The sequence below is a fragment of the Nyctibius grandis genome, chromosome Z (assembly GCF_013368605.1).
Source record: "Nyctibius grandis isolate bNycGra1 chromosome Z, bNycGra1.pri, whole genome shotgun sequence".
Taxonomy (NCBI): Eukaryota; Metazoa; Chordata; class Aves; order Nyctibiiformes; family Nyctibiidae; genus Nyctibius; species Nyctibius grandis.
The window spans coordinates 95,825,602-95,839,896 of record NC_090695.1 but is presented as its reverse complement, the minus strand read 5'-3'; the positions used below and the strand labels follow the sequence as shown (position 1 = coordinate 95,839,896).

Here is a 14,295-nt window from a genome sequence, read left to right as displayed (position 1 = left end):
AAAACCTTATTGCTATCATTTTTTCATTGCTCCAATAAGATTCTTGCAATTCAATTGCAAGCCGAGTGATACTGCGAACGGACACGGCAGAAAATTCTGTAGAAACATTCCTACTTCACTTCATGAAAGCCATCAAAATCCCACCAGTGCCCTTCATTTCAAACTCCCCGTAAGCACCAGCCTGGGACGGCAGAGGTGCATAGCATCTCACTGAAAAGGGCTGTAAGAAACCTGGATATTACCATACTGTCATCATCCTTAACTGGACAAAACCTGAGGTGCCGAGCAAGCAATAAGAGGAGGCTGCCAAGACATAGCTAGTATGGGATTTTAAAAATCAGGCTTGACAAATGACTAAACACATCCTGTATATAAAAATATCCTACATTCATTCACCTGATGAAATAGATCATATTTCTTTCAGGCTCTAAGACCTTAAGATGGGAAAGTATGTTATTTTCTTAATACTCTATGGAATCATATTTCACAAGATCTAAAGAGCACCATGGAAATTTTATTATTTGGCATGCTGAAAGCAAAGGCTGTTTGTCAGAGGAAAACAAATGAAAACAGGCTCTATGCAAGAATAACACTTTCAACAAGTAACCCTCAAAAGGTAGAGACTATAAGCAGTAATAAATGCATAGGCAAGGACAAAGGAAAGACACTGGACTTCTCCAAAGCAATGGTAGATAGCAAAGCTTTTCTACTAGGGAAAGGGAGCAAACAGAGGTGGACAGAAGGATATTTACCACTAACATTTACAGCCACAGAAGCTGAAGAATTGGAATGCCTTTGGAATCAGACACATGGAATAACTTGATATATAACTAAGAAGAGAAAACCCTTATAGCTTTAAAACATAACTGCTAAGCTCAGAGAGCAATCAAAAACCAGAAAGCAACGGAAACAGAGCCTACCATAAGCACTGCCAGTGATGCTGTTGGTGGGGATGGCATGTTTCCCGTTCTGAGTGACTGCCCGCACGGGGAGCTGATGCTGTCCAATGGTCACTGGAGCTGCCTGCTGAAGGATCGTGACTGTCTGTCCTGGAACACCCTGAGCCATCTGACTGGCAACTGTCTGAATAACACGGCTGGCTGTAGGAATCGTGGCAAATGCGATCGTTGGCTTTTCATCCACGCCTGCTTAAGAGTAGAACATACAACAATCACTTACCACCCTGGCTTAGGAGCACGCTTTATTCTCATTAACATTTTAGCAGTGATACATACCCCAGCCTTGCAAATGTGAAAATACCTCAGCACCACAAAGTCTCTTGCCTTTGACATGTCCTACAATGTTTACAGAGTGGGAACAGAAAGCCTTGCTTCTCACGCTGAGGCAGCTTAGTCACAAAAGTAACATATTTGGGCTCCAAGAAGCTGAGAGTATTCCTAGATGGCTAATACTGTGAGAAGTACCTAGAACTCTTTATGCAGGATCAGGCTCTACACACACACACTTTCTGCAGGCTGATTCATACAGTGTAGTCAGCTCTGAGAAGGTAATTGTTCACTCACCCTGCTCATTAGGAGAAGAACATTGCAATCACAGACATAACAATAGGGAAGATTAGTCCCTCTGAAATACTTCTCTTGAAGCATATCAGAAGGTCAGGGATGAGTATTTGAAAACACTAAAATATTCTCTACTGCACATATACACTATCATTATTAAGAACATTTTTCTTACAGCATAAGCCACTCAGCCAAAAAAGAAAAAAAGAAAATCAAGATTATAAACTTGACCTTTTGTCCTAAAAAGGCATCATCTCCCTTACTGGCACATTACAGCTGTGATATGGACAGCAGTCACTGCAAATCTCATAGCCTACTTTGTAATTAGAGGCAATTGGCCTGACTGTCGATACCACACAGCAGGAGAAGGCATTAAGATCTTAAACAATGCCTGGAGCCAAAAGTCTGCAACAGTTTGCTGTCAGGCCTGCATGTAAGTTGATTTACAAGGAGGTCTTCCCACAACTGCAAGCTTTTGCCAGCTATGGAAGTATGGGAAGAAACCAGGAGGGAGGAAAAAAAAAATAAAAAAAAAAAGAAGGCCTGAGTTCTGGATAGAGATAACTGTTTGAGAGCACTCAACCACTTATCTCACTTCCCAGGAGAAGTAAGGGGTCAGTTCAGCAGGTATATAACAGATACAGGACATCCTCCTGCTGCACATGCAGAAGAGAGCCACTCTTCTCTTCCAGAGGCTCTGTGGGTCTCAAAGCAGAGAGGGCAGGCAGAAAGCACAAACTCATTAGTCCTGCAGGAAGAGAAGACTTCTCCCATTTTAACATTAGAAGACATAAGCATTGAGCTGAGACCTGCAGGCAGGCTGATGGGAATCAGGGAGATTAGGAAAGAAAATGGAGCAACCAGGAAAAACAAAGGGAAGGTAGGGACTAGAAAAGGATACGAGTGGGAATAAGAGAGGGACAAGTAGGGCAAGAACAAGCGACAGCAAGAACTAGTGAATGAAAGAAGGGAGCAGGTGACAGATAAGGAGCTGCAACTGTTAGCACTTCAGGAACACGTACGGGATCCAGACAGGAATTTCTAGAGAATGCAAGTGAAACCCAAGCAGGATAAGCACTGCTGAACTAAAAATGTCAGTGGTCCTCCTGTTGCTGTAGGAAAAGGTCTTTGTCATTTTTTTCTTTCCCTTAGAGAAGAACCATTGCCCCACTGCCCACATAAAAGCAATCAGAGTAGCTAGTCTTGCTGTTGGTACAACACACATCTATCTTGCAGCACTAAGCCCTTCTGAAATTGCAAGCAGACAAGGCGTTGTCTAGATCACAGCAAGAGAACATTTAACTCACTAAATCCCCCAAGGCTGGAATTTCCAGCTTAGGAAAAGAGAGGCCTTTGTTGTAACTGGTTTTTGAAGATTGCTTTAATGGGGTACTGCCTGTACTTCCAGAGCACATACTTTCCTCTAGGAATCCAAGCCTGCAGAAAAGAAGGGCTCAATCATTTATTTACAAGGCCATCCTGAAGCAGAGAGTTTCAGCTTTTCCCAGGTTATCTCTTTTGGCTAGAAAAAGCACACATTGCCATAGCACATCCAGCTGACCAATACACAGGCATAATATTGATATTAGGGATAATACAAATACTGAAAGCACTTCATGTTTTTTCAGCCTCCAAAGTCTGTTATATTTGTTCCCCACAGGAGACAAGCGAGCACAGTTGTCCTGCTCACTGGTGGAGACATCAAATGCATGAGATCTAACTTGGTTTTAGTTTCACCTGGAGAAACATCTTTTATCAAGGGCTAAGCATCCAGTCAGCAAAACAGTTTGTTCACCCACCCCTGCCCCAAGCCTGCTCAAGACTTATTAGTGGAGTAGCAAGGGAGGTGAAAAGCTACCTCGGTGGTCACCAGCTAAGTCCAACACTGCTCCTGCAGCTTCATGAGCTCCTCCTGCTGTGCCCTGATTTGTGAGGATGTATCCATTTGCAGAGTTTGCAGAGGAGGTCACAACTCGGACCATTGTAACAGTGGGAGCTTGTTGAACTACGTGAATTGCATGACATGAAGGCTGTTGAGAAGTCACTATTGATGCTGGCATGTATGCAACTGGTTTTGCCACCAGAGTAGATGGTCGGGGAGGAACAGCCATAATCACTGGCTGGGCACTGACTGGAGATCCTAAACAGGAGAGAGAAGCATACATTAATAGGAGAGGCAAAAAGGCCTCAATTCATTTCACCTATGAACTTCTCATCTGCAATAATCAGTCCTTCAGCACTGGCAGGAGTGGGGGTAGGGAACAAAAAATACGGCTTCAAAAATACCACCTTCAATCTTCTCTTTCCTAACTTACAAAAACCTTACTCGCCACCTGAGTACATTTCTGTGAACAAAAACCACAATAAGCACAAAAAAAAGAAAAAGCAGCTTTACTTAATGAGCTTTGCCTCCCAACTTCACCAGGAACACCCTATACATCAGGCCAGTTACAGCACAGCTGACAAGCAGATACTTACCAGGACTTTACAAATTACCAAGGCCCTGGCCACAGCACCACAGAGCTCTGCGTAGCCAAGCTGATCTTATCCAGAAGGCTGGTAAATTAGCAAGTGAGCTATGCACTAGCACAGCTACTCTGCTGTCAGTTCTTTAGAGCCACCTAGTTCAAGGTTAGATCACGTGTTTCTACACATTCCTTTATCTCCTGCCCCCTCATCCAAAGACTAGTAAGAAAAATGGGCTGGTAAATTAGTGTGAGTGACCTATGCACTACCATGGCTACTCTGCTGTCAGTTCTTTACAGCCACCTTGTTCAAGGTTAGAGGAATGTGTAGAAACACATGAGCTATCTCCTGCCCCCTCATCCAAAGACTAGTAAGAAAAATAGTCTGAAGTTACATATGCATCATCAGTCTCTAACAACGAAGCGGAAAGAGAGACCTAGATCCTCCCGTACCACACAGGTGGAAGCATTCCTGCAGTGCCCTCAGCATGGCACTTGATGCAACTGAACAGTCACCCTCTGTGAAACAAGAGCTACTCACCAGGTGCACTCTGTGAATACCGATACTCTGGAACTGAGGCTAACTTTGACCCAAAGTCGTGATCATGTGGAATGGGTGAGCCCTCCCGTGACAGGCACTCTGGAGTCTGTAGGCCACTAGAGTGAGGGGACAGCAGGCCAGGGTGAGTAGGGGAAGCAGGAGCACTCCTGAAACACCAGAACGTAGTGTTGGAAAGTGTAGATGCATTTTGACCACAAGACATCTGCAGAGACCAAGAGCCATCTCCAGTGCAGGATTCCCTAGCAGGACAGCCTTTCTTCCACACTACCCACTATAGTGTTGCTGGGAAGAGTTGAAAAGTACACAGTAACCTCACAAATGCTCTAGCACCAAATACTGTCATATTATTCCTTGCTGAATGGACCCTTCAGAGTATGCTTAACATTTCATTTTAAGACCCACTGCTGACAGAGAAGCTGGCAGCGTCCAACGTTCAGATCAGTTTTATAATTTCAGGCCATTTTCAAAGGATCTTTGTCAGTGTTTGAGAGGAAGAAGAAAGAGGCAATGTAGATGCAAGTGTCTGGCCCTGCATATGCTTACAGAGCAGCTGCTCCCCCTTCTCCCTCCCCAACCACTTGGTTCCCACCTCTGGTCCCACACAGTCACCAAACACATGAGGAATCACAACATTTCTTTAATGACAAGATGGAGAAGCTGAACAGCTGAAAACTTCTGTGATTCAATGATTCTCCTCCTGTTTTCTCCCATTTTAAGAGGCAAAAAGGAAGCAAGGTGTGGGAAGAATGCTACATGAAACTGCTCCAGCTAGTGTTAAACTGCAAGTCTTATCCCCATATCTACAGGGCTCAGAGAAAGCTGTACTGCATGCAGCTCCTCTTTTGCAGCCACTACACAGAACACACCCCCACACTGCTTCACTGCTGACAACCATGATCAATGTGATCTTCCCTATAGGAGAGTGTTTTAAATACCACAAAAGTTATTCCCACTGTGATCTAATCCACATCTAAACACAGCTTTCCTGAAATGAGACTGGCATCTGAAAACGTTTACTGCAGTAACAACTGCTTTGAATTTCTTTGAAATGATGCCAAAACAGATCTGTTATTTGATGCATTTTTGTAGTTTGCTTCTGGATTTTTTTTTTTTTTTTTGGTAAATACTTAAGTAGTCAGAACAATTTTCAGATTATGCCTCAGGACTATCTAACTATATTACCTCTCAACCTATAAACAGAACTAAAGTTTGCTTACTGTACTTTAGAGACAGTTTTTGTTTTTCTTTGCAGTAAGTGTGGCAGAGATTAGAAGAAGTTGAAGTTACCTGGAGGACAGAGGCCCAAAAGGTGTTCGGAAGCAGGACACTCCTCTTTGCCTTCGTTTTCTAAATGCTTGCTCTACTAGTTTGGCTTCAGAGGCAGGGTCAATTCGCCAAAAGGAGCCCTTTCCAGGCTCCTCCTGGGAGCGTGGGACTTTAATAAAGTAACGGTTCAGGGAGAGGTTGTGCCGAATGGAATTCTGCAGGAAGCAGAGGAATGAGATGATTATTTTGCCATGAGGAAGCGTATAACAAAGACAAATGGGTTTCACCACACAGCTTGGAAAAATAAAATCCACACTGCCAGAATCAGTGGTGAAGACAGAAACAAGTCACTCAACTCACAGTTCCAAAGTCACAGGATAACTGCAAGAGAAAACCTGGGGAAACATGTCAGAGTTTCTACTAACCATGCTGAAAGATGGGTTTGCTTGGTACTACACCATCATTTAAATACATCTGGAGCCAGGCAGTGCAGTGACTTTTCTGGGGAAAGCGATGAAAGCAGAGCTTTTGCTGAGATGGGGAAATCACTGTAAACCACATCAGAACTCTCTCAAAAGACAGGTTTCATTCTAGGCAAGCGGAAAAAAATTGCCTGAGCCTGTGCTAGCTGCTTACCTGCCAAACGATCAGTGAGGTGCCCAAACATGCCCTGAAGGACACTGCATCACATGGTAATCATAATGCAAAAGCCAGCCAACGTGCCCTCAGAGAGCTCTCACCAAGAATAATTCATTATTTGTGGCACTAGTCTAGCACTGTACAGCTCTCTATTTATCCTTTCCATTGCAAAAGCCCACCTCTGCCTGGGTGTAACACTGTCTTCTGGGCCAGAGGAAAGGCTCAGTAAGCCCAAGTGTGCACAAGCTCATTCCTCTTCTGCTTTCAAAACAAGAGCTTTTGTAGCAGCTTTAGACAAGCACTTCACAAGTGAAGCCTTACAATGCCACTAGTATGGGAGGGGAAAAGACAACTTCACCCTCCACTGAAATGCAGCTCTCTTTGAAGCAGGATGCAGCAACTGGTTCGCAAAGCACAACTCTGCCGAGCAGGTTAAGGCAGGAAGTGAATTCCACAATTAATTACAACTGCAGGGAAAAGCCAGGGAGGCAAAAAAGTATTTATTCCAACTATACTCAAAGCGCACCAAGCAGTACTGCTCCTGCCAGCTGAATACAATGAAATCAGCAGCTGCAAGAATCTTTCCAGCTGCATTAGTGTATTATATTCAAATGACAACACCCATTTCAGAGGTGCAATGCCAAGAAAAAATCTGAAAGCAGGTGGAGCTGAGGTTTCTGGAACTTTGAAGGCAGCCCTCAAGTGAACATTTAAGCTTGATTTAGCATGTGTTAACTACATCCAAACTCTCCTATGAAGCCGGTCAGATTTCCTTTAATACCACAAGGAAGGCACAGACTTGAAGTTCCCCAAGTTCCCATTCTGATATTCAACACTTGCAAACTGTGACTTAGGCAATGTACTTGATACACTGGGAAAACAAAACATCTGTGATGATTTAAGGTATTATTATGATTAATTAAAGACCTCAGGTTTAGGCTGGACATCTGCTGCTTGGACAGATCATGCCAAACAAAGACAAGGTGAAGGATTAAGCAAGATTCAGGCAAGTATCTGGGTAGAGGATTGACTGATAGCAAGGATGTGGAAGAATAAAAAACAAACAAAAACGAAAGACAAGACTACATCATTAAAAGGGTTTCAGAAACCGAAGAGCCCAATAGTAACACACTACACTGCCCTAGAAAGTATTTCAAAAAAACCTAATCACCCACAAACAAACTAGTTAGCTTACGTTAAACAAATTCACTCTGGGAATAGTCAAAGCAGCTCTATTCCCAGTGCCTCAAATCTTTAATGTATTTCAAAGCAGATAAGCCCTGTCAAAGTAGTTTAAAAGCTTGTCAGCGTCAAGAACTCACCTGCCAGCCTTTGTCAGCAGTCCTGTAATAGGGATAATGCTTGGTAATGTGGGCATAGATCCCACTTAGTGTTAATTGCCTGTCCTGTGCTGAAGATATAGCCTGCACAATTAGCTGAGCATAAGAATAGGGTGGCTTGGACTCATCCTAAGGAAAAAAACAAACAAATTTAGTCACTAAAAAAGAATTCCTACACTAGAGCATACCAACAACCCAGACTAAAAAAAAAAAGCACATTGCGCTGTAGTTTTCACAGATGCTAAGAGAGCATCAGGGGCAACTAAGAGCAGCATCACCCTCTTCCCTTTCACTCCTGTTTTATACTGACACCTCCCAATTTAGCACAAGCATTTGTGTGCAAATGGGACTATAGGACTGAGCCAGATTAAAGTATCTCCTTCCCTCTCCCCACAAACACACACAAAAAAAGCTAACTTTAATCTGATTCCATTCCCCACTGAATTTACCACATGTGCTTACACCAGCACAAGGAACAGGATCAGGACAAGCAATTGGAAGCAAAGAATTAGAGGATATAGGGTATGTCCACTACGTTCAGTGTTCATGAAACTAAAGCCTTCAAATCTGCCCAGCTACAACTAAACTTTGTTAGAAAGGTTTCATGCAAGTATGCTATCAGCTCTCCCCGCAGCAACAAGACCAATATGAAACTTGATCCTGTTCCTTCCCCTATCCAGCAGGATTTGTTTCATTCTAGGAACTTTAATTTGTTTGCCAGATCTCATATTCCCAGCTCTTCATATTACTCCACCAAGAACAGCCCTTCTTGTCTCAAGGGAGAATTCAATCTACAAAAAAAAGCCATCTAGTATTGTGCTCCTCCACCCAATCCCAAATCAGGTGGTTTTGGATCTAGACCTTTAACTTTGATCTGAAGATCAGCTCACCAAAATTAAATTTTATCATTATAGCTAAGTTATTTTTTAATCTAAATTCCACTTGCTACTCTCCTCATTTAACGCTGGCTTGACAGACCTTCATATTTGTTTTAAAGCCAGACTACAGATTTCTCATGGCAGGGATCTGGTTTCTTCCCCTGCTTCCCCCTTCTCCAATTGTGTTTTGCAAAACACTGTTAATTAAAAGGAGAAAACAAGACTCTGAATTTTAATGCACCTCTTCTTTATGGGTTCTTGACTTATCAAACAAGCAAAAAAATTCTTCTTGCTTAACCCTTTTAGTGAATGACTTGAACACATTTTGGGCAGCCAAGCAAGCAGATTCATCATTTACCACTAATAAGACGCTGGTTTGAAGTCATGGTTTCAAAACCCTGGAGGATACTGTATACAGTGCCCTTATGGCCAGGGTATTCTTAGACCCCTTTTAACTATATCCAGCACTGGCAATAAACTGCCAGGTCTTAATAACCCTCCTGATGAGCACTGCTGGGTAAGTAATGTTTCTCTGAACCTTTGGGCTGTCCCCGCCAGATGCATCTGCCTGCTGTTCCGATGCTGCTTTTGCAGCATACTCTGCTGCCAGCTGCAGATCCGAGGTAATGTTGTGAACAAAACGATATCCTGAGGATCCAGCACCACGTGGACTGGCCGGGCAAGAGTTGGGAACACTGGAGAGGCAAAAGGAAATAAAGTTGTTTGTTACTTCATTTATTAGCAAGAGACATAGTTCTTATTCTCTGAGCTACAGTAAAGCTCCCAAGTCACTGAGAAGCAGATACACACTGGACTTATTTTTATCCCTGCAGCTTATCCAAAGCACAGACAGACTGAGGGAAAAAAAAAAATAAAATTGGAATTTCTACAAAATCCTGACACCCCCCACCCCCTTTCTGCATTCACAAGACAGTCTCAAAGCATTAAACACCTACTCTGTGTTTAGAGAAGCACTTAAAACAATGGGGGACTTAAAAGAACGTAAGTATTCATCCCTGATACAGTGTAACTAAATAAATAGCTTGCTATTATAACTTGTGAATGAACAACGCACCACTCTCCTTATAACACAGGTAATATTTAATCAATCCTTTTAACAGATATGAGTTATGTTCTTTTACAGTATCATAGTTAAAGCACCCAGTGCAGGCATCTGCCATGAGGGTCCCTGTCTTACACAACACAGGAACTTCAGAAGATCATACCCTGATCAGTGCCACCCAGTTAGAGACAGGGATTTCCTTGATTCACCAGCACACAAACACAGCTAACAAAAGGGAGCTGCAGTCACTAGCACACAACACAGAAGGCAGCTCACTCATCAGCTCTGGCTAGCATGGGTAAAAGACACAGGTAGAGTCGCAGGGCCACCACGAGATGGCATTACAGGAACAATTACTGAGCAGAAAAGCCATGCTGAAGCCAATAAAAAGCTACAAACAAATAAAAGGTCACTATAATTTGCAGCACCACTCAGGCACACAGAAGTGAGTGCTACAAGATGAGAACTCATCAGAAAGGCTTGTGTAGGGATCACACATCCTTCATTTGTGAGATTAGAAGGACGGGGGAGAGGGATGAGTCTGGGAATCAAGTTCCCTTTTTCTCTCTCCTCTGTTCTGCGCTGCCCAGGATTGAGGGGTGCAATGCCAGAGCAGCATGAGGCATAGCCAGATCCCAGGATTACATATGTCTTCTATGTAAGAGCAGAGAAATAGTGGACAAGAAAGCAAAACAATACACAGAAGATTTACATAGCCAAACAAGCAGTTCAAATGGTGTGACAAGATGCAAATTGAAGCCCACAGCTGGGAACCAGAATTCAGTAAAACTGGCATAAACTATTCCCTTACCAGTCAAATGCCCAACAGCAATGCTAACCCTGAGACAAATAAATGCAGTAACTGACACTCATCACAGCACTGTGCTAAATGCTGCACGAGAAAACACAGAGCACAGTCCCTTCCTCAAAAAGGTGACTGCCTAAATAGCTTCCCCCACATGCACGTACGCATGCAGATGGAGAGGAAACAGTGAGACAACCCTTGTTTGCTCAACGGGCAATACCTTCGGTACATAAGCAATGCAACAGCGTAAGGAATGACTGTTTCCTACCGCAGTCCAGCCTGTAAACTGAGAAGTGCTGCTTCTCCTCCTGGCGCCTTTGCAAATGGCTGCAGTGCTGAGCTCAGCACAACCGAGACTGGTGTCTTTCAGAAGTGAATTATAGGATGGGGGGGGCCAGGGAAGAGGGAAAAGGCAACAAAAATATCCAGCCACAACAAACCCTTGCAATTGGAAACTCAAGCTCACCCATCTCCCATACACTAGCCATGCAAAGTGTTGCACAGTGCTTGGTAACCCACCCAGCACCCACCGATAGTCCTTGGCGTTAACAGGTGATGCCATTCAGAAGCACAGCAGGAGGTGAAGCTTTCAGGTGGTTCAAGGTACATAACATTGATGAGCCCATAGGTATAAATCTCCCTTTGCCAGAGATAAAGGCATTTCTTGCCTGGTCTTTCAAAAAGCAGAGACCTGTTTGTGCAGGCAAATGAATCAAAGTTCGCTGTTCCACGCTTTGAGCCCGTTTTGGAAGTGGATGATGCTAAACCACAGAAGACTCTTGATGTCTTAGTATTCACATGGGGAGCTGGTGTGAATTTAATTATTCCTCTGTCATTTTTCAATAGCTTCTCCACATACACACTTCTTATGTGCAGATAATTACAAATGAAAGCCATTTTCATACATGAAACAATGACAAACCAAAAACAGAGCAATTCTTTTTGTGTTTGGCACCTGAGCGATTATTGTAACACACGGACTAGGAATGGAACAGGATGAAACAGAGTTTTCTGATTTTGTTGTTCGTCTGCAGAAATACGTGAACAGCAAACCACAGAGAGACCAGCCAAAGCTGAGGTCAAGGATATGGAAAAGAGAGAAGTTCTCCAATAAATCCATGCACTGCAGAGAGGCATATTTCTTTGTGATTTTTTTAAAATAAAACTAGTACGGCTTCAAAACTGTCCCATGCAGTTCAGACACAAGAACTGATTTGATTCAAGATCAGCAGAGCAAGTAGCCCAGTTTTTGCTGTTCCAATTTTAGCTTCTGAGGCTGATAATGACTTTTAAGTACGATTTCTTGCTTAAAAAAAAAAAAGGTAGAAACCCTTACCCTGAAGGGCTGTGATTTTCTTGAGTGCTGACAAAGCCCCTCCAACCTAAGTGTTGTTAACTTTTAGAAAAGCCAATCTCTCCCAGTAGATAGTCACTGAAGAACCTCATAGTCCCCTAAAGAAGCAGCTGTCCCATGGCACAGCCACAGCAGTAGCCAAAGGTTTGAAGAGGTATTATTCTTTTACCAGCATGGAGCACTTCTGTCCAGGTAGACCTGACTCCTTTCAGCCTCGATCAATGATGAAATCAAGAGACAGGGGTACAGAACAAACAACATGAGCTTTTAGCCGCTTCATGCAAGGAGACAGGGTAACACATGCTGCTAAGTGTTCAAGCTCTCAGTCAATCATCAGAGAGCTCTTCAGAGGAAAGGGAGAAAGAGCTGACTACTGGAAAAAAAACAAGGAGGCACAACCTGTTCCCCCTCCCAACATGGGACAGAAGGAGTGAAAAAACAGTTTTACTAAAAATACCCCTCTGAGGGTTAAGTTAAAATTAAACATCAGTGCAGTCAAAAGAAAACAAGCAAACACAATGCAGTGACATCAGTTTCCTGGAGTTCCTGGAATTCTCCTCGCCACCCAGAGCCGGGGCTGGCCGGGGATGCTTGCATGCACTCACACCCCCTTTAAAAACATCACAGAACAAAAAGACTTTTCCCTACAAACACCTGTTTGTGCTATAAAACAAAAATCAAGTGTGCAGACAGTGACTACAATTTGTTGGATATTAATATTGCATCAATACTTGGCGATAACTTGATCCATTTTGATACTATAACCTTTTACTGAGAAAAGCACAGCTAGGCTTGCAATTTCACCCAGCTCTCAGACGTCCTAACTTACTGCTGTGATCCACACTTACTGTCCATGCAGGCAATCTCAGCTTACAAGCAATCCAAGCTAATTTAGGTTAAACTTGTCTGTTACGGAAGAGAGCATTTTGGAGAGGAAGCAAACATTTTATGCCATTAAAAGACACAGAGCACACAAGCAAACCAGCTGCAGTTACCCACAAACTTAATCCTGTGGCACCATGGTTAATGCCTCAAGTCCCAGAGATCTTTGATATCCACCCAGGATTCACCATCTCGACTTGAAACACTGACTGCAGAAAGCCATTGAGCTGCAGTTCCCCAAATACCATGCTGAGACTCAGCTTCAGAATCAGACTACAACCACGTGCTGAATCACATCGGTCCTTTGCAGCACGTTTTCCATTTAATACTTAACCCTTCTTTGGCTGGAAGGCCAGAAAGATAAGGGCAGAACGCAGTGCCTGCATTACAGTCACTCATGTAATGGGCTGAATGCCTTTTAAACACAGGGCTTAACTTCTGGCTATTGAAAATGTAACAGATCTTGTAGCATCATGATTCACTTTCAACTCCTGCCAACAAGAATCTAGCCTCTAAGTTCACAGGACTTTCTAGCAAGAATTAAAGTCTTCAAACACCAGCTATTGGAGAATATGTACAATTTACTGGAATGTCCAAAATCAGTTTGCTTTAACTAAAGAATCAGAGTGCAAAAATAGGATGTACCACTGTGTGCATGGGGTGTCCACATCCAGGACACTGTCTTGATTGTCTCTTCTCATTTCAAAAAACAGAAAGATATAGCAGATGCAGAGAAGGTACTGACAGGGATAACTAGGATGATCAGAGATATGGAACAGATTCCATGCAGGAAACATAGTTTAAGAGAGAAGCTAAGGTGCAAGATGACAGAGCCTATAAAAACAAAGCCAAGAGGTGTTCAGCTCCTGGCCTCTTCCAATAGAGATGATGAACACAAAATGAAATGAAGCAGCATGTCCAAAACAAGAAAAAGTGCTTCTCTGTTTGTAGTTACACTGTGAAATATCATGCTGTAAGACAGGGCTGATGCTAAAGGTCTATTTGAATGTAAAAGGCCACTACACAAATTCTTGGGGAAAGGAGGAAGACAGGGAATTCATCTGGGGCTTTATTAGACAGATGGTCAGGAAGTCCCTGCTCTGAGGCAGACCCTGATCCAAGAAAACAGTGGAGGCAGATGGCATGTAAATTAGTATTACTGTATATTTTCTGTGTTCTTATATTATCCCAAAGATACTCATCTGAGGCAGAATACTGGGCTATAGGGATCTGTTGCCTGAGCACATATAGAGATTCTTATGTAAAAATCTCCAGACTCTCTGAATACTAGCCACATTCTACAGACGGGGGATGGGGGGGAATAAAAATGAGGCAACAAGTGGTTAAATGATATATTTATGGTCATATTACAAGTCTATGAACAAGCTGGGAACAGAAACACTCCTGAACACCAGTTTCCCCAGAAGGAGAGGCAGTATGTGAATGCAGGAAAGTTGCCCTATTACTTAACTTCTTTCTTTTCTGCAAGAAAGGTATCTGTACGGATCAAGCTATAGAGGC

The 14,295-nt window shown here is 43.0% G+C and overlaps 1 protein-coding gene across 2 annotated transcripts in view; it reads right to left on the bottom strand.

The window, feature by feature from the left end:
- The window catches only part of FOXK1 (forkhead box K1), a 57,491-nt gene that overhangs the window by 10,966 nt on the left and 32,230 nt on the right, over positions 1 to 14,295 (bottom strand). Inside the window, exons 3-8 of one of the 2 annotated variants that reach the window (XM_068422634.1) lie at positions 9,209 to 9,365; positions 7,775 to 7,921; positions 5,835 to 6,028; positions 4,527 to 4,693; positions 3,379 to 3,660; positions 921 to 1,148 (exon numbers count right to left, since the gene is read on the bottom strand). In XM_068422634.1, coding sequence (XP_068278735.1) covers positions 921 to 1,148; positions 3,379 to 3,660; positions 4,527 to 4,693; positions 5,835 to 6,028; positions 7,775 to 7,921; positions 9,209 to 9,365 — 1,175 coding nt within the window. The remainder of the gene's footprint in view (positions 1 to 920; positions 1,149 to 3,378; positions 3,661 to 4,526; positions 4,694 to 5,834; positions 6,029 to 7,774; positions 7,922 to 9,208; positions 9,366 to 14,295) is intronic. The other variant, XM_068422635.1, reaches the window with a different exon arrangement.